This window comes from Gymnoscopelus microlampas (assembly GCF_963454915.1).
Source record: "Gymnoscopelus microlampas genome assembly, chromosome: 9".
Classification (NCBI taxonomy): Eukaryota; Metazoa; Chordata; class Actinopteri; order Myctophiformes; family Myctophidae; genus Gymnoscopelus; species Gymnoscopelus microlampas.
In genome coordinates, this window is record NC_139946.1 from 45,715,962 (window position 1) to 45,740,068 (window position 24,107).

The 24,107-nt window shown below is 39.3% G+C and overlaps 2 protein-coding genes across 2 annotated transcripts in view; both read right to left on the reverse strand.

Annotated features, from left to right (window-relative positions):
• Positions 1-5,885: 5,885 nt before the first annotated feature.
• The window catches only part of LOC311051559 (uncharacterized protein), a gene marked incomplete at its 3' end in the record, with an annotated part of 36,611 nt that continues 18,389 nt past the window's right edge, over positions 5,886-24,107 (reverse strand). Inside the window, exons 2-3 of the mRNA XM_084066138.1 lie at positions 7,046-7,204; positions 5,886-6,097 (exon numbers count right to left, since the gene is read on the reverse strand). Of these exons, the coding sequence (XP_083922264.1) occupies positions 5,886-6,097; positions 7,046-7,204 (371 nt within the window). The remainder of the gene's footprint in view (positions 6,098-7,045; positions 7,205-24,107) is intronic.
• Positions 13,460-21,866, reverse strand: LOC311051992 (uncharacterized protein). The gene is made up of 5 exons (XM_084066740.1): positions 21,523-21,866; positions 20,626-20,799; positions 14,682-14,774; positions 14,304-14,508; positions 13,460-13,482 (listed from the first exon to the last, which is right to left on the reverse strand). The coding sequence occupies exons 1-5, from the start codon at positions 21,809-21,811 to the stop codon at positions 13,473-13,475; spliced, it is 771 nt and encodes a 256-aa protein (XP_083922866.1). The 5' UTR covers positions 21,812-21,866; the 3' UTR covers positions 13,460-13,472.

Below are 24,107 nucleotides of genomic sequence, written 5' to 3' on the forward strand. Positions count from 1 at the left end.
GAACTGTATTGCTGTTTATGTTTCTTTTAACTATGCAGTATTTTAGTCTATGTGATATTATTTTGAATGGAAAGCACTTTAGGTCAACTTCAGCTGTTTTTAAATGTGCTATACAAATAAAGGTGACTTGACTTGTATCCCGGTCTCAATTCAGTGAGGTCCAAACACAGATTGAAAAGCAAGAACACCTCTGAACCAGTCACACCACTGGACAGCTGGTCAAGTCAAACAACCACACATTAACTGTTGAAACACAAAATAATATACCTTTAGGATGTAATGTAGGACTTTTGTCACTGTCATGTTAGAGTACACTGAATCATAATACTCCACACTGTTGGACTGAAAACTTGTATCTGCTTATTTCATCTAGTTTTTTCTTGTTTTCTTGTTTATAAATTAATGTTCTATTTTATACTTACAAAAAATGTATAAAGACAAAATATCTACAAGCTTGGTTCTTGACTCTTGCCAGTAACTCTGCTGTTTCATTCCCACTGCTGTTGCTGCTATGACACTTGAATTTAATCAAAGGTTTATCTAATCAGGATGTGAACAAATTATTACAGTATTACAGTAGATTTGTGCTGTGGAATAATGCCTGTGGATCTCACCTCATGTTGTGCAGACCTTTTATGAAAGATCAACATGAACACTCATTTCGTCTCTGTCGAGTGGGAACTCAAAACGTTTACTTTTGAGGATAAAAAAAACTAAAACCTTATTACCATATCTACAAGCTCAAAATGCGTCGCTTTGCCCCGCGTTTCGAGCTTGTAGATCTGCTACTTTTGATGCTTTTGTGTGACGCTTTAGTATGATCAAGTAGGGCATTAATTTAAGAAGAATGAGAAAAAGAATATGGAGATAAGAGGTTTCTGCCGGACAGCAACTATAAGGCCTTTATTGAGGTAAATACTGGAACAAACAGTTTCCTTCAACTCAATTTGATAAACACATTCACCCCCCAAAAAACAATTAAGTGTACCCCACAATATTTAGGCTAATATCCCTCTAATCAGAGGCTGGATACTGGTAAATATAGTCAGGACTTCATCTAGGTTTCCTTCACCCATTGCATGCACCCCCTGGCCTGTATTGTACCAGCGTATGAACAGACACACTTTGCTTAAGAACTATGCAGCACAGAAATGTCAAACACTAGATCAGGCGTTTGCTTAACTAAGGAGTATGGGTATTGTAGTCAAAATGACAAAAAAAAATGACTGCATGTTCCTATATGTTCAATATCTGTCTTTTGCAGAGGATCATAACCAAAAACAAATTCTCAAGTAATAATTCAGTATTACTATAAACTCAAGGTGTGCACTTAGGAAATGAACAGTAAGGGTTAAATGTGAACAAACAGTCAAGGTACTTGACACAAGTGGAACTTTATCACACAGTATATTATTAATGAACACTTTCCCATTTTAAAGAGATTCTGCCAGTGTAGTGATACATGACTGGAGGCACTGTCTTCATGTGGGTCTGAATGAGAGATAGAGAGAGAGAGAGAGAGAGAGAGAGAGAGAGGGGGGGGGGCGGGTGGCGAGAGGGAGGATAAATACCAATATCAGGATTTTGTATACAAAATCATGTCATGGTTTTAATCATTAAATCACTTAAACCCTATAGACAGTACTTCTATAATCTATATAGTCTTTCCTAAAAATGTCCACTATGCAAGCTCACATTAGAGCTTGTATGACATGATCAAAATAGGGAAGTTAGGGTCCGTCTGGTTAAACACTATTTTATATGTTATTTTATATTAAGTTATTTGGTCAATATTGTGATATTAGATTTTGCCCACATGGTCCAGTCCTAGTGGGGCACACAAAACCTAACAAAGGAGCCTTACATTGTGCAATTATTACTGTATTGTGTTTAGTACACATTTTTCAGCTATTTCAATTATTGTATCACTATTTTTGGTGGTTTGTTTGTTTTATATACTTTTTCTTGTTGCTGCAATGTCAAGGAGTGAAAACCAAAATGTGCATTCATTATAAATAACATTAATATACAGTACTGTGTATATAGCAATAATAAATCTTGAATCTTGGATATCGAATCTCTTGAATCTAACTTTTTGTCTGAGTGACATAGAACTGTACAAAGACATTAGACTTCATAGCCATGATATGTAGTTATTATACCACACCTATCAACCCATTTAATAGGTGATTTTTAGATGTACCTGAAGTCTTTGTCTTTACTTTTGGAGCCTTTGGGCCGGCCTGCCCTCTTCCTCTTGGACTTGTTGTCACCCTTCACTCTCAGCAATGAATGATCCTCTGTACAGAAAATGATACACAATCCAATGAAACTCTCCAAATATTAACCTTTAGCTCGTGCTTCAATAAGGGTATTATTTTTTTCAATAAGGGTTTATTTATGTATGATAACAATAAACAACACAAAAACATTATCATCCATTATTAATGGATAGTTTGAGGCTAAAAAAGAATAATAGTAAAATGACCAGAAACAAATCAATGCTTGACATTTATACTCTTTAAAGAAAGGCCTGACAATCTCTATTATTGTTCTATTCTATCTTTCATCCTTAGATAGTAAAGCAGATGTACTTATATTCAAAAATACATAAAATAATATTAATAATAAGAATAAGGAAAAGAGTACATAATTTGTCTCCATTACCGTCACTGGGCGCCCCCTGCAGTTCAGAGGTGGTAGTTCGGCCCCTCTTTTTAACAGGATCTCCATCAGAGGAGGATCGTCGCTGCTTCTTGTCATCTAATGGAACACGCACAAATTATTCTATTTTTAATGTCATTATAATATACAATATGATAAAAGTTAACATCAATATTACGACGACTTATAATAAAGGAAAACACGGAAATACACAATTTTGGAGATTGGGGAGAATTATGAAATGTTGGAACTATTGATAATAGAAGCACAATGAATGAGAACATACAATCCTAATGAAGTGTGTGTGTGTGTGTGTGTGTGTGTGTGTGTGTGTGTGTGTGTGTGTGTGTGTGTGTGTGTGTGTGTGTGTGTGTGTGTGTGTGTGTGTGTGGGGGGGGGGGAGGGGGGGTTATGTAGAACAGGGTGTAATGAGAAAAAGATGAATTGTATTGATTTAATTTGATCATGTTGACATCATCAGATTGTGTAATTCCTCTGCTTTAGTATTCAGAACTATACATTTAGTGCTGTATTTATACCTGTATGGGTCCTCATGTGCTTCTTCAGTTGTCCACTGAAGCTCTTTTGACAAACTGTACAAGTGAAGGGCTTTTCTCCTGTATGAGATCTCATGTGCATCTTCAAATCACCCATTCGAGCAAAGCCCTTGGCACAAACTGTACAAGTAAAGGGCTTTTCCCCTGTATGCGTCATCATGTGCATCTTCAGATGATCCATGCGAGCAAAGCCCTTGCCACAAACTGTACAAGTGAAGGGCTTTTCCCCAGTATGGGTCATCATGTGTATCTTCAGAAAATCCATTCGAGCAAAGCCCTTGGCACAAACTGTACAAGTGAAGGGCTTTTCCCCTGTATGAGTCATCATGTGTATCTTCAGATAATCCATTCGAGCAAAGCCCTTGGCACAAACTGTACAAGTGAAGGGCTTTTCTCCTGTATGCGATCTCATGTGTTTCTTTTTATCTCCCATTTGAGCAAAGCCTTTGGAACAAACTGTACAAGTAAAGGGCTTTTCCCCTGTATGAGATCTCATGTGTGTCTTCAGCTCACCCTTTCGAGCAAAGCCTTTGGCACAAACTGTACAAGTAAATGGCTTTTCCCCAGTGTGTATCGTCATGTGTCGTTTTAGATGTACCTTTTGACCAAAGCCTGTGCCACACTCTGTACAATTAAAGATTTTCTTCCCTATGTGACTCCTCATAGATGTAGTTTGTTTTGATGATTTCAGGTCCTCCTGGGACAGCTGGTTGCTCAAAGACGAGCTTTGTTCTTCCAAATGTAGTGTCTTTAGTGATTTCAGTGTGTTTAAACCTGACTGATCTTCCCTGGTCTCCTCCCACGCATCACTGTCTTCAGTATCAGTTTCAGAACAGTGTGAAGAGAGGAGCTGGCCATCACTAGTTGGTTGTGATGTTCCACAGTTCTCTACATCAGCTTGTGTTTTCATGTGTTGAGTTGAGGTGCTGGCAAGAGGCTCTGTTTCTCTGTTTACATCATCATCATCATCTTCATGTTTCACTGCTAGTACTGTCAGCGATGACCCAGCAGGCTCCTCTGGTCTTTGAAGTAGCTCCTGCTGTACCTCTTTAATCTGTGGAGGCTCTGGTTCCCCCTGGATCAGACAAGGATTCCTCTCCTGCTGTTCAGTGGAAACCTCCTCTTTACACACAGGGAGGTGCAGGAAGTCTAAACAAAACAAAGGTAGAAAGTTAAAATTAGAAAAAAATAAAAATAAAAAAGATTATCCATACAGTGATTCCCGTTTTGTTGGTTCCACATCTGCCAAAGTTTTGATTCTAGTGTGAGATGACACAACGTTGTTATATTATATAGACCGAAAGACAGGGGTGTCACTCATTTTAGGAAAGCAGATTCTGAAACTCTCGTTTCAGCTGTGATATTTGATCCATGTTGTAATCATTCCCATGAGCAACACACACAGACTGCAAAGAGGGAAAATTATCTGGGTTGTTTTAGAAACAGACCTATTTCATTTGAAAGCACGAATGCCGTTGTAGTATTAAACTCTAGTATACAACTCTGCCAATTTTTCTTGCATATGAGCAGTTCAATGTATGCACATAATCCCAATAATAAATGAATAAAATAAAATCTCCTCTGCTCAAGCAGTGGACTTCAGTGTGGTAGAGTATGAGTAAATTAACCTTTTTGATAAAGGCGGGAGAACACATTGTTCACTGTGTCTAATGATGTAATTGGAGCCCTAGTGGTCTTCAGTACAGGGTGTTGGGTACTCATACACAGTGGATGGTTATCTGCCAAGTTGTCTTCTAAATACACACGACAAGCAGCCAGTGAGGGGGAGAGATAGCGGCCAGAGAGCAGCATCAGAGCAGTTGCCGTAGAGATATAATGCAGATCATGAATCATTTCCCCCCAAAACATACTGCGTATTGAACCCCTTTGGTGGCTGTGCGTCATATTGATTAAAATGCATTTAAGTTTAAATCTTTTTTTAAATTTGTTATCTTTTTATAGCTCAACGAATCAACGCAGAAACATTCTAATTCCATTTTTCATAGTTTTATAGACAACATTGATTAGTCTGAATAACGAATAACACTCTACTTTATACTTTGTCGTGTAATGGTGAAATCTTGGTGCCAAAATACCACAAATAGCAGATCTACAAGCTCACAACAGGACAAGATACGACATGTTTTCAGCTTGTAGATCTGCTCCTTTATGTATGTTTTAAAGTAAAAAAAATGGCGATTCCAGGTTGAAAGTGGTTAACTGTTGAAGCCCTACTGGACTTAATGGTCCATTTATGCTACTGTATTTTTATTTTTTTATAATCAATGATATGGATTAGTTTGATTAGCCGTTGCACTCCTACAGTAATGTTAAAGCTATCAGAAACATGACTGATTGATTTAGAAGATTGACACAGCAGTGTCACTGGTACATTTGGCACTAAACAGAAGGCACAGCAGTGCATAGTGGTGGTGTTTGCCCTGGCATTTGTACAGTGTGATGAGGTAAAATCCTCACCAGTCCAATAAAAGTCACTCAAGGAGGATAAAAGTGTTAAAGCGCACAATGACATTTTGTTGGTTTCTGATTTAATGTAGAGGAGGAAAGCTCTCTCAAAGACACAGGTTTGTGGCATCACTTTTAGCACCCGTTGTATTCTTGTAAACTGGAAAGCGATAAAGCCCCCGTCCTCTAAACAGTGGATCATGGAGGTGATGATCTCACTAAAGTTAGAAAAAAATCTGATACTCTGTGTCTGGAGCACAGGAGAAGTTCTATCTGGTCTCCCTTCATAAGATACGTAGAGACCCTGTCTATGTCATTCTGCTGATTAATTTTCTCCTGTGGGTCTCCTCGTGTGGGGCTGTGGGGCCGTGGCATCAGGCCGGCCGTTAAACGCGTCACTAGACCAAGGTCTGGTGGTGTGCGGGGATGTGTCGGTTGGTGCGGGCGTATCAGCCTCTCAGAAAGCCTGATCATGTCTATCTTTATTTATTTTCTTTCTTTTTATTAATGCAATCGTTAGGGTTTCAGGTTTTTTTTTGTTTTAATATGTCTGTCAGTATGTTGTCTGTTTTTTTTGTTGTCATTTTTCAATGTCATTGATCAAGGGTACTGTGGATATTATTGACCAGAATATCATTACCATTCTGTGCGTACGGGTGGACAGAACTTGGGAAGGGTGGGAGGGAGGGGGAAGACGTGCCACCCTAATACCAGCGCCCAAACACCAAAAACAGAGTAGTATTGAATATCAGCATCCACATATCAAATAGAGTAGTAACGCCTGAATACCGCTGGGTGACCTACCTTCAAGTGGCTCTGTTGAGCAGCCTTGAAATGTATGGATAGGGTTTTCCTCCCTCTGTTCATGTTGTACACCGTCTGCAATGCAAACATGGTGCTCAATAAACACAAGTAAAAATAGGGTTGCCAAGGCCCAAAACTAGAATGGCAACCCTATTTAAATCAACACTATATTGAAACTTAACCATATGAACCCTAGCGTCCCTATTCTGGACATGTCACAATTGGTCAAACATTCCTAAAAACTAAAGATCTGCAAGCTCTGAACATGTCACACCACAATGTATTGTCGGTGAAGAGATTTTGTGAGAAATGTATTTAAAAAAAGGATTGACACCTGTGAGACCCGGTCAATGAGGTATAGGTCCATGTATATAGGCGGTTTAAGTGGTTAAAACAACGCTGTATTGTGAATGTGACAAACACCTTGAAACTTAAACTTGACTTTGTTTCTGATCCCACACCCATCTGACCTAACAGCATCTATGTTCTGCTAGTGATGCTTTTGGACTTAGTCTTGTTAGATTAGAACAGATAAAGTGATATTTTATTTTTACCTGTTAATGTTAATGTTGACACATCAGCCTCCTCTTCCTGTTCCTCCTTAATCTGTGGAGGTTGTGGTTCCTCCTGGACCAGACTGGGGCTCCTCTCCTCATGTTGTGGTTCCTCCTGGACCAGACTGGGGCTCCTCTCCTCATGTTCAGGGGAAACATCTTTATACACAGAGAGGAGAGAAGAGGTAGCATCAGCACAACAACTCAAAGTACACACAATATATTCTGGCAGCCTGCCCAAATAGATCACACTCTCTTTAGTTTGGCTTGTTGCCATGGGATTGATTGAATACTTTATTAACAGTTTGCAGATTGTACAGAGGTACAGTTTACAATGATTGTTAAAGGGATAACACAAAAGTCCTAGGGGATTGTTTCCATTGTGGTCCTGTGTATTCAATTCATTAATTGATAGAGTTGGCCATTTACAATTTGCATTTAGCAGATCCAGAGTGACTTACACGTGTAAGATCAGAGTAAATGACATGAACCCTAGTCAACAAACAGGGTAAATGGTCACGTCAGTAGAGTGTAAAGAAAACAATTTACTGCTACAAAGAAACTAGGATACCAGGTTAACATCAACCTGGTATCCTAGCCTCTGTCTAAGCAACATTCTATTTAAAATACATTTCTATGATTTGTGGTCAAAACTAATCTAAATAACAAAACACATCAGTAACTATTTACACTACACTACAGATTACTTAAAAAAGTATCTAACTACATTGAAGCTCCTTTGTACCTAATGTGGTTGGTATAATGTAGCTGAGGACATGTTATGTTTCATTCAATCACTCAATGTCATAAGACTATAAAAGATACAAATGGATGAATGAATTCTCTTTGGTGTGATGGACAAACTGCAAATCAAAACTCATCTGTTAACTTATCTATAAGTATCTTAACTATGAGTAGTATGTAGTCCAACAGTGGTAAACATGTTAACTTAGCTATACGTATCTATCTATCTTAGCTATGAGTATACGTACAGTCCAACAGTGGTAAACATGTTAACTTATCAATAAGTATATTAACGTTGAGTGTGTACAGTCCAACAGTGGTAAACATTTATTGATGTACTTTATTTAGTAAGACATGAGAATAACAGTACATGGAAGTACAGATTCACTATACAAGGTCTACTAAACTGGAAGACTTATTAAGCACTGAGCTTGTTTAAGATGAGATCCCCATGCACACAAATCATGATGACATATGAGACAGACGGATATACACACTACTATACAGAATGTCATACAATCAGTTTACAGGTTACTGTAAACTGTGGTATAAATGCAGCATTAACAAACCTGCTCTGTGTAGTTTGATGTGTGGCTGTAGCATTACGAGCAGCAGTTTGTTTTCTCTCTTCAGCAGAGTTTCTAGTGTCTCTATCTCTCTCTGGAAGAGGTTGCACATGAACTCTGCAGCCGCACTGAGGCGCTCCAACACAACCACTCTGACAAGCTTCACACAACAAACATCACCACGCTGTTTTTCCAAAACACACAATATCTCCTCTCCCACCGACGTCAGCTGCTCATTTATCGACAGCCGTACAGACTCTATTTGAGACATTTTACCTCGTTTATCACACATTTTCACCACGCCGTTTCTTCAACACAATGGAAAAAACAACGCACCTACTTCTGGTCGGGTCAACGAGTTTCACACATGCTCTGTAAATGGTCGAAGCAATGTTGCTTTCGCCCCCTGGTGGAGGAGGGGTGTATCATTGAAGAAAGACATTTAAGAAAGAAAAGATTTAACAGACAGACAGACAAACAGACAAGACAGACAGACAGACAGACAGACAGACAGCAAACATATATACAAATACACAGATAGATAGATAGATAGATAGATAGATAGATAAAATAACAAATAGACTCAGAGACTGACACTAAACATCACACCTTTCGGATTTAACATATCATATCAATAGAATAAGTATAAATGTACAATCTATCAACATTGACAGATAACTAGTAATTGCAAATTGACTGAATAGTAAAGGATATGTACATTGTACAGACAGTCAACAGTGAATATGAGACATATGTTCATTTTTAATGACATGGCCAATAGACACATCAGGTTGAAAGTGTCTCAGTACATCAAGGAGATGAGTGTAGTTAAAGTGTTTATTTAAACATGCATTATAAAAAACACCACAAGGCCTCCGTCTTCATCAGGGTAAAGAAGGAATGTTCACATACATCATTGGAGGTGTTCTAACTATTACCCAGACCCTGAGGAGGGGCATTCAGGACAGCACTATTTCGACATCAACGTGCATAACTACCGAGACCACGATGTGAAAGCCCCCCCCCCCCCCCCCCCACTGTTAACTACTAAAATGCTATATATATATATATTTCGATGAACTTGAAAGCTGAACTTTTAATGTTTGGGTTATGTCTACTGTAGGCTATGTGACAACAACATTGAGATAAAACCTGAGACGTACCTATAGATTGGAATTTTCACAAATCATTGTTACTTTTAGAAATGGGTTGTATTCACTCTCATAACTGTGGTTGGTAATATATAGCAGCATGTGATGTTATAGCTCTCAGAACAAGTATTGCTGAAATTGTTTGTATTTATCGTAAATTGTTTAATTTTTACACGGGCAAAAATAAGACTTTCTGTACATCTTAGATTCTCCAGCTGATTGTTTGATCATATCATATACGCAGAATAAATTAAAAGTAGTTGTAGTGGAAACAAATAAAGTGGTAATGTATGTTATTATTTTTTAAACCATTTAAACCATTCAGTATATTTTCTGATGTACTATATGTCTTTTCTCATTGTGTGAACACTAACAGAGATCTTTTTTATCATGCCCAGAAATGAAGGAATGAATGGTCTGTGAAACATTAAAATAGATTTTCCTCATGAGCACTAGTGTTGTGAAATTTCCCTTTTGCACAGTGTGTATGTGCGTGCGTGAATGTGAGTAAATGTGATGCATGGCTGGGCATACATGGCATATACCCCTGGGCCAACAAGCAAGCTGAAATGGGGAGTCAATATAATGTATGGGTTTCAATATAATTGTAGTACCTCACTGAAATATGCTGGGATGCGTCCTTACCCCATTAAAACCAGGAACGCATCTGTGTAACCACTTTAACCATTATTTTATACTTTGGCTATTCAAAAATATTAGATCTACAAGCTCATAGCGTGACACTTGGTGCCGCGCTATGAGCTTGTATATCTGCTATTTTTGAATAGCCCAAAAAAAATCTTAAAATGACACAGATGAGTTCCCGGATTGAATGGGTTAAGAGATGTTTGCGATACTGTGACCAATTGCTGCATGGGGCAAGTTTGTGCCTCAAAAATAATGTTTAGAAATTTAGATAGACATATTTAATAGATCAACCACAATGTATATATTTATTATGATGGGTTTTAAAAGAGTTTCATGATCCCAAAATGCATAACATTGTTCATAAGCGTTTTTCACCGGACAACAGTCCTTGTCCCTTTTATGCCCACTAGACCATACCCGGTGAAGGGCGCAGGCGAAAGTATTTGCAAAGTTGGGGTTAATGCACGTCCTGTCGCGCGGTTTCTCCCCCGCGCGCGCCCCGTCGTGGCGCCCCCCTATTTTTAAGTATTTTTACTGTTCTCAACTTTTAGATATTTTTAGTGTTTTTATCAATCTTTAAGTATTTGTACTTTGTTTTTCAACTTTGAAGTATTTTTACTCATTTTCAGTACTTTTAAGTATTTGTACTCATTTTCAGTACTGTGAAGTGTTTTTACTCAAGGTATTTGAGTATTCTCTCCGTCCCTCTCTCTCTCTCTCCATCTCCCTATTTTCACAACGCATCGCGAGGCGTTGTGAGCTTGTAGATGAGCTATTTTCAAAACCTTAAACATCCGTGCGGTTTAGAATCTACCATTAGTTTTGGGATACGATGTATACAAAAGGGTAAACAGCGGAGCCTTGGCGGACGTTCGCCCGATCCTGGAAGAGAACGACATAGAACCGTTCTTTATGGAGCTAATGTGCGTCGTGTGTGGGGGAAAAAATCTGGAGTGTTTACTTAGTTTCCACAGTAGAGAGTGGGCGGGGTCTATGGTGTAGCGTCGGCGTCGGTGTTGCCATGTCCGCCGATTGTAAGCGCTTTAGGGCCAATGTTGGTGTTATAGGGTTCGTTTGGTTTGGCCTCGTTTTCATAGACCTTGCTGCTTGTTTCTCTCGCGAAACCTGGCAACGACGCATGCGCAGTTTGAGCAAGAGTCCACCCTACCACCAACCACCTACCACCAACCACCACCGTGAGGTTACTAGAATTATAATAGGATGGAGATCTCTGTATCTGTCAGTCCTTATCCCTTTTATGCCGATATATGGAGATCTCTGATGTCATCAGTATATGCCCATATATGGGTATGCCCTCTTTTGTGCCCATATATGGAGCTGACTGATTTGTTTGCTGATGCCATGATGACACATTGAGATTGGACAACACCTCAGGGTTCCTTGAGGGGTTTCTAAATGGACACTTACGGGTTTTAATTCTCAGAGTGTACAAATGGAACCAAATGCATTATGAACCATTTGCATTATGTTCATAGATAGATAGATAGATAGATAGATAAATGATTATTAAATCATGTTGCAAAAAAAAAAAAAAAAAAAACGTTTTGAATCCGCTGTTGCATTATGGGGAATGGCAGTTTAAAATTGTTTGTGAATGGTACTCGCATGGCCCTTCAACAGTTTTATGGATATCTTAAATATAGCATATTTTAACTATTTACAAAAACAAACTAAATTGATTAGGCTGGTAAATATGTGTGTGTGCACAAAGCATTAGGATTAACATCAAACGAAGTGATGTTTCACAAATGGACAACCCTGTGAAAGATTCAGATGCAGTGGTTACACCCATGCATGAGAACAGTTTCAGAATGGAACCATGCAGGGAGGAAAGCTTTTAACCTAAACAATTCCATCCACTGCCTCCTCAATACAAGGAAAGGTTTTAACAGACAATCAAAACCATCGGTGCATCTCAGCCACAGTCCCACACCTGTTCTACACTTTTCAACCACCACCCAGTCCTGAGGTCATGTCGGAAAATAAACCGACTCAGGGAAGTTGTGTTCACCCACAACAGATCGCCCTGGTTCAAATATACTGCCAAATGATAAGCGCATAAAAATGATCAAAGGTCAAAGGCCTAGTCGAGCAAATTGTTGTTTCTTCATAATGTCCCTGTGTCAAAATCGCACATATTTACCAAAACTACCAGAGGCCCCAGGCACTCGCTGGGTGTTTGACTGCCCTTAGAGAGAGTGAGACAGATAGATGTATCTCTAAAGAAAGCATCACATGGATGCACCTGGGACGTATCATCAGTGTTGTAGCCTGGGGTCATCGGGTGTTTCGGGTCTCGCAACAACATACACCCTCGCCCATGTGACCCAACCAGGTGACCCAGATCAAGCCCCGACTTACGTCCCAGTAGCTACCCACGGTCAGTCCTATTAGGGAAAGACAGGGTCACTCAGTCCGCTTCTCCGGAACTACTCTGCCGGGACTGGGGAAGGCTCTGGCACGTGGAGGGACTAGGCTCTGTGGGTGGCCTCCTGGCTGGGCTCCTCCTTCGTCTCACCAGGTCCAGGACCTGAGCGTTGCACCAGACGCCCCCGATCCAAGTGGTCACCAAACTATTCCTGGTTGTCACGTAATCTAATTCCTATGAGCCGTCAAACCTCACATAGAAATGACAAAACGTTTGTCGTGCTCAAGTTATTTATTGCTGTAAATATTGTTACAAACATGGCTCTGGTGGTACAGAATTGTAATTGAACAGGCCAATAAACAACAGCAATTAACAATGCCATTACTTAAAATAAAAACAAATCTATGCAGCTTTGGGTCCTGGTCACTCAGTGACAGGAAATGTGTCAAAACTACTGCATGTTCCCATAGCTGTCTTTTGTGAACGTTTTACATAACTGACGGAAAAATAAATCTCAAGTAATCCTTCAGCATCATTATAAACTCAAGGGAAAACGTATACACACATCATAAACTGATGAGGAAATGAACACTTTCCTATTGTGAAAGTCTGGAAAAAGACTGTAATTGTAGTGAAACATGACAGTTGAAAAACACAACTGTTAAAGAGTACTGTAACAACGTTATTACATATTATTAATGTGACTTCTATGGTGGCCTTGCATCAGTGTACTTAAGATAACAAATTAACCCATATCTAAACTTATACACACATCATAAACAGATGAGGAAATAAACTGTAAGGGTTAAAGAACAAAAGTCAAACTTTATCACATATTACATTTTGAATGAACACTTTCCTATTGTGAAAGTCTGGAAAAAGACAGTGAAACATGACTGATATACCGTATATGACTGGAGGCACTGTCTTCATGTGGTTCTGAGAGAGAGAGAGAGAGAGAGAGAGAGAGAGAGAGAAAGAGAGAGAGAGAGAGAGAGAGAGAGAGAGAGAGAGAGAGAGAGAGAGAGAGAGAGAGAGAGAGAGAGAGAGAGTGTGAGAGTGTGAGAGAGAGAGAGAGAGAGAGAGAGAGAGAGAGAGAGGACAAATGAACATATTACCCAGTAGCGGTTATCAATATTGTATTTTTATTTTTTTTGTGTTGTATTTTCCTGGTTTTAATGACCTAACTAATTAAACTTTATACACTTCTCCAATCTATATAATTCTATAAAATCCGTTCACTGAAATAGCTGATCTACAAGCTCACAATGTGTAGCGACACGTTGAGATCTTGCAGATTTGCTATTTTCGCCAAACGCTCACCTATTTACACATTATGTTCAACTATTATGACATGCCCAGAATAGGAAGGCCAATTATTGTGATATTTATTTTTGTCCATTAGGCCCTGCCCTAGTAAATAAGCAGGCTGACACACTGACAGCCACCAGGGAGCCATGTGTCACAATGCTCTGAGACAGTTAGTGCTAGATTAGATGGACCAGAGGGAGGGGAGCACTCGTTTTGTTTCACCCTCAACCTAATAAAGAATGGTTTTACATGCATGACCTTTGCATTAACTCATGGAATGCCTCTTGACCAATCAAATTACTCGACAGGAACCAACTGTTGTATAAACCTAAATTTATTAAGATCATGGTCAAAAGGTGAACTGGGCTCAGTGCCAGCAGGTGGGGACCAGCATGAGTCAGATTAGTGTAGCTCTAAATGTTTTATGGTGTAGTTTGAGGCGTCCTTACCTGTCACAAGACCCACCACTGCCTGACTCTACTGCTCCTGTCCCAGTGCTGTCCATGGTCTCTGCAGGGTAGGAGGACCTCTCATCCTGGTAACGTTTGGACCTGAAGGTGAAATCTTTGTCTCTACTTTTGGACCCTTTCGGCCAGCCTGCCCCCTTCTTCTTGGACTTGTTGTCACCCTTCACTCCCAGCAATGAATGATCCTCTGTACAGAAAACGATATACAATCCAATGAAATTACTCAAACACTAAATAACAATGATTGCTCTAGGAATGTATAGAACTTTAACTTAAACCCTATTTAAAGTAAATTCTGTCAATCTCAACAACAAGGATAATAATAATATTAATAATACATATTTGTTCCCTCTCTCTTACCGTCACTGGGCCCCCCATGCAGTTCAATGGTGGAGGTTCTGCTCTTCTTTTTAACAGGGTCTCCATCAGAGGAGGACTGTTGCTGTTTCTTATCTGCTGGTAGAAACACAAATGAAAAGGGATTATTGTGTAAATATATTATTAATGTTATTATAATCGAAGTGCACATACTTTAGAGATTTGGGTAAAGGTATGACATTTGGGAACAGGGAATAGCTTAAAAATAAAGTGCAATGATAACACAATAAAAACAAACAAATTAAATGATAAATCCTGTTTTTATATCCTGATAGATCCTGTTTTTACAGGAAATGCACTTAAGACTTCTGGTGATTAGTAGTTTCGTTCCCTACCTATGTTGAATGCACTTATTGTAAGTCGCTTTGGATAAAAGCGTCTGCTAAATCACTGTAATGTAATGTAATGTAATGTAACACAATAAAAACAAACAAATTAAATGATAAAAAAAAATAAGAATTTGGAATAAGTGTGTGTGTGTGTGTGTGTGTGTGTGTGTGGGGGGGGGGGGGTTGGGTGGGTACAGTACAGGTTATGATGAGCAACATATTAATTGTGTTGATTTAATTTGGTCATGTTGACATCATCAGATTGTGTAATTCCATTGCTTTAGTATTCAGGACTTGTCACTGTCATGTTGGATTACAATGAATGATAATATTGTTGTTGACGGGCAAAAACCTTGTATCTCCATTCAGTATCACATCGGTTTGCTTTTTTTTGCCCTATTCTATACCGTGTTGTAAGACACAGTGTCAAAAAGTAAGATTTCATCTTAAGCATTAAAAAAAACTACAGATAGAGCTGTATTTTTACCTGTATGGGTCCTCATGTGCTTCTTCAGATTTGCACTGAAGCTCTTTTGACAAACTGTACAAGTGAAGGGCTTTTCCCCTGTATGAGATCTCATGTGTTTCTTTAGATCTCCCATTTGAGAAAAGCCTTTGGCACAAACTGTACAAGTGAAGGGCTTTTCCCCTGTATGAGATCTCATGTGCATCTTCAGATGACCCATTCGAGAAAAGCCTTTGGCACAAACTGTACAAGTGAAGGGCTTTTCCCCTGTATGAGATCTCATGTGTTTCTTCAAATCACCCATTTGAGAAAAGCCTTTGGCACAAACTGTACAAGTGAAGGGCTTTTCTCCTGTATGAGATCTCATGTATATCTTCAGAGAACCCATTTGAGCAAAGCCCTTGGCACAAACTGTACAAGTAAAGGGCTTTTCCCCTGTATGAGATCTCATGTGTGTCTTCAAATCACCCATTCGAGCAAAGCCCTTGGCACAAACTGTGCAAGTAAAGGGCTTTTCCCCTGTATGAGATCTCATGTGCATCTTCAGATGACCCATTCGAGAAAAGCCTTTGGCACAAACTGTACAAGTGAAGGGCTTTTCACCTGTATGAGATCTCATGTGTTTCTTCAAATCACCCATTTGAGAAAAGCCTTTGGCACAAACTGTAAAAGTGAAGGGCTTTTCTCCTGTATGAGATCTCATGTGCATCTTCAGAGAACCCATTTGAGCAAAGCCCTTGGCACAAACTGTACAAGTAAAGGGCTTTTCCCCTGTATGAGATCTCTTATGTGTCTTCAAATCACCCATTCGAGCAAAGCCCTTGGCACAAACTGTGCAAGTAAAGGGATTTTCCCCTGTATGAGATCTCATGTGTATCTTCAAATCACACATTTGAGCAAAGCCTTTGGCACAATCTGTACAAGTAAAGGGCTTTTCCCCTGTGTGGGTCCTCATGTGCGTCTTCAGCTCATCCTTTCGAGCAAATCCTTTGGCACAAACTGTACAAGTAAATGGCTTTTCCCCCGTGTGAATCCTCATATGTCGTTTTAGATGCCCCATTTGACCAAAGCCTGTGCCACACTCTGTACAATTAAAGCTTTTCTTCCCTGTGTGACTCCTCATAGATGTAGTTTGCTTTAATGATTTCAGGTCCTGGGACAGCCGGTTGCTCAAAGACGATCTTTGTTCTTCCAGATGTTGTGTCTTGTGTGATTTCACTGTTTTTAAACATGACTGATCTTGCCTGGTCTCCTCCCACGCATCACTGTCTTCAGTGTCAGATTCAGAAAAGTGTGAAGAGAGGAGCTGACCATCACTAGTTGGTTGTGATGTTCCACAGTTCTCTACATCAGCTTGTGTTTTCAAGTGTAGAGTTGAGGTGCTGGCTAGAGGCTCTGTCTCTCTGTTTTCATCATCATCTTCATGTTTCACTGCTAGTAATGTCAGCGTTGACCCAGCAGCCTCCTCTGGTCTTTGAGGTAGCTCCTGCTGTTCCTCTTTGATCTGTGGAGGCTCTGTTTCCTCCTGGATCAGACTAGGATTCCTCTCCTGCTGTTCAGTGGAAACCTCCTCTTTACACATAGGGAGGTGCAGGAAGTCTAGACAAAAGATAAAATCAGAGTAAACCACCAGACTCATTTTAGGTCACAATCTGATTGGGCAAAATTAAACTTTTTAGGACCACTTGTGTATGCTGTGGGAGTACACATGTAAAACAGCATCTGAGACACTAAGATATGGTGTCTCTGACAATTCTTGGACAGTATATTTCACTGCAAATAAAATAAAGCCTCCTTGAACCCAAGGGGCCAGCTTGAGAGTTGGTCATTGAGTCTAATAAGGAAGTGAGTTCAAGTGACAGTTCATATGAATGGCCTGTAGTTTCGCTGTTTTACCCCTGCTGGTGTCAGAAAGATTTATTTTTCAATGCAAGCGGATGGGTTTTTGACAAACTTTAGACTTGATTTTCTTACCTTAAAGTTATACTAGGTAACTTAAAAAAAAAAAAGTTAAATTGTATATCTTTTGTGAGTGGCAAATGTTTCACCCACTCCATGAATTTCACTCCGGAAAGCCTTTTATAAACATATTTTCTATTGAGAGTGAAGTGGAGCGTCCTTCCCGCGAAAATGACGTCATCCGGACGGGAAACGGAAATGCACCGGTTTCCTGTTTGGCCCAGAACTACCACTAGTAACAAAAAGGAATATCACGCTGTTTTTATGGCTTTATAGCATTTGAAGATGGAAAAACAACAACAAAAGAAAGCGCAGCTCACGGTAACTAAAGCTCCACTGTCTAAGAGAAACGATCCGTAGATAGTATAAAACAACAAAAATAACGCTTTTTGAAACACTTCCGCCTTCCGGTGAAAACAAATGGAATTCTGTGTAATGCAGGACTCCGCTGAAGACCTGCAATGACGGTAGTGACCAGCAGAGGTTGCTAAAAATCGTTATTTTTGGATCTACATTGAATTGCTTTAATAAACATTGTCATAAATACTATATGCTTCCAATCGCTAGTTTAAAGTCTTCTTTCAATCATCATGATATGCGTTTTGGTAAATTATGGTCCTATTTATAAAATTGACGATAAAGTAGCTTATGCTCTAGGAGTGGCCGGATGATTTGACTGACAAGCTACACAACCAATAGCATTCATTGCCCGCCCCCGCTCTTGATTGACAAGCTACCCAACTTATAGCATTCATTTAGAGATTGATTTCCGGTTCCTATTGCCGGTAACTTTTTTGTATATATTAACACATTGACTGCCAGAGTTTTTTCAGAACAGTCTGTAGCCTCTGCCAGGGTTTTGCCATGATTTTGGTACCTGTTCGCGTAGCCACAGATTTTTTTCCTCCAGTATGATTGATCCCCAGATGGTTTCTAATCACAGATGAGATTCAGGTGTGGTTTCACAAATGTCAACGAGGTCATTTTGACCTCGTTGACATGTGTTGTTTGATGTTTCAATATAGCTCAAAACCAGTAGTTTTAAACCAAAAAACAAAGTGAATTGTTTGTCCGTTTGAATTTTAACATTGAAGTGAATGGAGCAGCAAATCTTCGAACATTTTTAGCTCCTAATCTGTTCGTAATTCGACAAGGGTTGAAATTATAAAAAAAAAAAAAAAAAGACATATATATACGTCTTTGGCAGCTAAGTAGTTAAAGATGGCGGATTTCAAATAGCTGAAAAATCGGTTTCATTTACTGTCTGTAGAAACCAGGGGTGTGGCTTAGTCCATTCTTTTTTACAGTCTATGCTTGAACCTTAATTCACAAAAAACATCTGTTTGTATATCGATACTTGTGCCTGATCCACCACTCATTAGCTCTCTGACATTAAAAGAACAGCTGTCATTACGCACTGTTGTTAATAGGCTATAGACCATTATAAACCAGGCTATCAAGCTGCATGCAGACCTGGAAACGATTCTGAAACGTACGTTTCAGCTGTGATATTTTATCCATGTTGTAAATATTCCCATGAGCAACACACACAGACTGCAAAGAGCTGAAATGTCTGGGTTGCCCCAGGAAACAGAGCTAATTAAATTTGTCGTAGTATTCTGTAACGACTCTGTTGCAGCCTTACATGTTAACATTAAACACATTTAAGTGATTATATCCACCAAAAATGTAAGCTCATGAAGCCTGTCTGGGTCAGCCAACTCTGCCACTGGCTTCCCTTTCTCGTTAATGAGCAGTTCAGTTTCTGCACGTAATATTAAAAGAAAAAGAAAATAAGCTCCTCTGCTCAACCAGTGGACTTCAGTGTGGTAGAGTATGTTTAATAAAATCAATTATATGGATTACTACGAGGCTGAAGAAAATATTGTTCCTTGTGTCTAATTATGTAATTGGAGCTCTAGTGTGCTCAATAAACACAAGTTAAAAAATAAAAGGACACAGGTATGTGGGGATGTTTGCTTTTTGCAGTGGAGATTAGAGAACTCATTTTGTTTTCACAATAAATCTTTTTGAGAAATGCACTTCACCTCCTCTATAAGTGACCAAACTCATTTACTGTAAACTAGAGTAGCAATGGCAACCATATTTAATACAACACTGTATTGAAACTTAACCACATGACAAACCCTAGCGTCCCTATGCTGTACATGTCATAATAGGCAAACATTCGTCGAAACTGAAGATCTGCAAGCTCTGAACATGTCACAACTCGACGTATTATCTATCCTATTAAAAAAGGATAGATACCTGGGAGACCCGGTCAATGATGTATAAGGTCCATGTATATAGGGTTTAAGTGGTTAAATTGTGAATGTGACAAACACCTTGAAACTTGAACTTGAATTTGTTTCTGATCCCACACCCATCTGACCTAACAGCATCTATATGCTGCTAGTGATGTTTTTGGACTTAGTCTTGTTAGATTAGAACAGATAAAGTGATATTTATTTTTACCAGCTTGCAAAGCACCTTGGTCTTAGAAGAGACTGGCCTACTATCCATGTGTTCGACATGTGTTCGATATATTCGCGACATGTTTTCAATCATTGGCTGTCCTAAGTTTAAGCCAATGGGGATACTTTCCCATACTCTGAACGGGCGGTCTCGTCTTCCCAAACTATGGTACTAGACACGCCTCTCGCCTCTATGCCTACTACACACGCCTGCCGTCGGTTCAAATCACTGTGACTGAAATTTAAGAAAAGTACTTGAGTAAATGTACTTAGTTACTTCACACCTCTGCATACAAGCTGCGTTAAGGCTGCACGACATATCGAAAATGTACCTTCATCGAGGTATCATCATGCGCTATATACGTATTGCGGGAGACGGCATTTATCGAAGGTAAATGGCATAGTACACACACACACACACACACACACACACACACACACACACACACACACACACACACACACACACACTCTCTCGCCTTAGACAGACTGGAAGGCTCATCAGTGAAGGCTCATCAGTAGCCTACTACATCTCAAATATATTAGCCTTGTATGTAACCAAGCTGTTGCTGTTGTCATCTCGAATTGGCCAAGCTAAAATCCACGTGGCCGTCCCTGGCACAAAATAGATGGGGGGGTCTGACGCACAGAGAGAGAAAAAGACAGCAAGCTGGTATACATGACTTGTCTTGTTTTACCTGAGAGAGTGTCACAGCTTGTACTGTGTAGTAATGTCAATGTTGTCACATCAGCCTCCTCTTTAATCTGTGGAGGTTGTGGTTCCTCCTGGACCATACTGGGGCTCCTCTCCTCATGTTGTGGAGCTTGAGGTTCCTCCTGGACCAGACTGGGGTAGATCTCAGGGGAAACCTCTTTACAAACAGACAGATGGAGGAGAGAAGATCAGAATCAGCAGAACAACTCAAAGTGTTTTTCTCATTGGATGAGATTCATTCCACATTTATTTGTATTTATTCATTTGATTGGTCACAATCTTCAGTATTGAAAATCCAAAAATGACCTACAGATTCTAACAGTGGTAACCATGAATTCTCATACATATAATCGATTCTGGCAGCCTGCCCAAATACATTACACTGTCTACCTCAGTAGAGTGCAAAGAAAATAATACTGCTTCAAAGAAACTATTATACCAGGTAAACATAAACCTAGCATCTGTCTAAACAACATGCTATTTACATTAACTTAACTGTCTGAATTTTTTAACTGTCTAAACAACATGCTATTTACATTAACGTTGTACCATTTATGGACAAAACGAATAAGAACACACACTCAAAGTGTCTTCAGGGGATGGGAAGTATCTACACTACAGATTACTTAGTAAAAGTATTACTTTGAAGCTTTACCTAATGTGGTTGGTATAATGTGGGTGAGGACATGTTATGACATTGAGTGATTGAATAAAACATATGACTATAAAAGAAAAATGGATGGATGAATCATTCTCTCTTTGAAGTGATGGACAAACTGCAAACAAAACTCATCTGTTTACCTAAATAAGTATCTTAGCTACGAGTATGTACAGTCCAACAGTGGTAAACATGTGGTATAAATGCAGCATTATAACTAACCTGCTCTGTGTAGTGTGATGTGTGGCTGTAGCATTACGTGCAGCAGTTTGTTTTCTCTCTTCAGCAGAGTTTCTAGTGTCTCTATCTCTCTCTGGAAGAGGTTGCACATGAACTCTGCAGCCGCACTGAGGCGCTCCAACACAACCACTCTGACAAGCTTCACACAACAAACATCACCACGCTGTTTTTCCAAAACACACAATATCTCCTCTCCCACCGACGTCAGCTGTTCATTTATCGACAGCCGTACAGACTCTATTTGACACATTTTACCTCGTTTATCACACATTTTTCACCACGACGTTTCTTCTAGCGCATTATATTATTATGCAACTATTTTCTGCCAAGTCCCAGAACCTAGTTACCATTCAATGATACGCTTCTACACAGAGGTTAATAACTCTATGATTTACGTTCAGCGACATGAAAACAGTTGCAAAACATGCAATTACTTCCGGGTTAAAGTGTTTTAATCATGCGCAATAAAGGATCCAGACACTGTTGCCTCAATGCCTTTCGCCCCCTTGTGGAGGAGGTGTGTAACTCTCACTGAATACGATTACATTAAATTAGATAGATAGATAGATCAACATCACACAGTCTAACAGATTTAACGTATATATTACATATAGATATAATATAAGTATAAATGTACAATATATCAACATTGACAGATCACCAGTGTGATCTGTCAACAGTGAATAGGTATGAGACTGATTTGCATCTATGACATTTAATGACATGGCCAAAAGGGACATCAGGTTGAAAGTGGTTCAGTACATCAAGGAGATGAGTGTAGATAAAGTGTTTATTTAAACAGACGTGATAAAAACACCACTAGGCCTCAGTCTTCATCAGGGTAAAGAAGGAATGTTCACACATCATTGGAGGCCCAGTGAACATTTGGACGTGGATATTACGTTGAAATGACGTCATTCCTCGACGTCGAAAAACGGTCCATGGACGGTGCAAAATGTAAGGTAAAATGACGTCTTTTCCGGACGTTATCCTGACGTCAGGGTACGACGTCCACGGGACCTCCATATGTGGTCGTTTCTACGTTAATTCTACCTTCAAGTGACGTCAACATCTAGTCACTTTGACGTCTTTTCTTCTAACTGCCCTGTGAGGAAAACTGGAGGCCCAAGTGGAGACAATTCTATTCAAGTCCATTTTACACAGTGGAATGACATTTAATACAATATATATATATTTTAAATTAATAAGAAAAAACACAGCTATAAAATATGGCTATGAAATTAATAGCACAATGAAAGTCAATCCTAAAAGAAATCCTGAAATAAATAAATCAGGAAATAAATGCATGAATACATTTAAATATAAATATATGAATGAGTCAGTTATGGTTGATCAAGTTGCCTGCCTGAGGTGTCCCTGGTGTTTGACCATAAAGCAGAGCACTGTGGCTGCCAGGGTTTTACCCTCAGTCTTTCTAAGTATGGATGGATTATTATGGACTGTGTCAATGGGGCCAGTGTCCAGGGGCCCTTGTCAACCATCATTACTTTTACAACATAAACCCTGGCGTCCATAATCTGGGGATAACATTTGGCAAAAATAGCCTATCTACAAGCTCACAACACATCACAACACAGCATGTTTTCAGTGAAGTGGTTAAATGTAAATATATATTCAAATAGAGAACCACTAAAGGCCGCTATCCCCTAGGGTCTCAGATTATGTTTCCATTGAAAATACCAGAGTCTCAATAGCATTGTGGCAAATAACAATTGTTTTTCCAAAAATAAACAAATGAGCCTGGCGATTTTACTCATTTGGATATGAGGCATCTAATGACTAATGTATGAGTATCTAATGAGTGCATAATAAATATGTATATTTTTTCCAAACACAGTCGTTATCAAAAGTAACCCAATATCATAAACAACACAGAGTCACATACTGTACCTGAATCGCCGGGCTGATTCGTTTGTTTTTGGAACACAGTTCTTATATGACACGATTCTAAGATGACCCTACGGTATTTTCAAGAGAAAAATATACTTCTGTGACCCAGGAGATAATGATGTGACGTCAGGACTTTGATATAGGTTAATGCACAAATGTGTCAGCCCTTCAGTCTACAGTTCAAGTGACCTCCTAGTCGTCTGACTGTCAGAGCTGAACGTTTGTTTTTATTTGTCACATGTGTAACCAGATGGAGTCACCAAGTACTCCTTTATACACAGTGTGACTACGCCACTCCCAATTACAGGGTGGGAGACCCGAGGTACATGTTATTATATCCAGTTAACTTCCCCAAAGGTAAGCGTTCAGTTTGAGTGAACAAATAATGGTCGGTTTGGAATGCAAAAATGTATTTATTCACAATTGATAAAGTACAATGTATTAGTAGATTCAATGATTAAAACTCTTTCCACATGTCAACCAGTACTAAAGTGCATAGGGCTACTAGAGAGACAAAAGGCTTGGCCAAATAGCTGTACTGAAATGTAGGCCTACTCATTGAAGTCTGCACACACACTAGTTAAACACTGCAAATCAGCAAGATATAAACACTCAGAGCCATGTGTAATTTGGCATTAAAGATCACTGCAAATGTA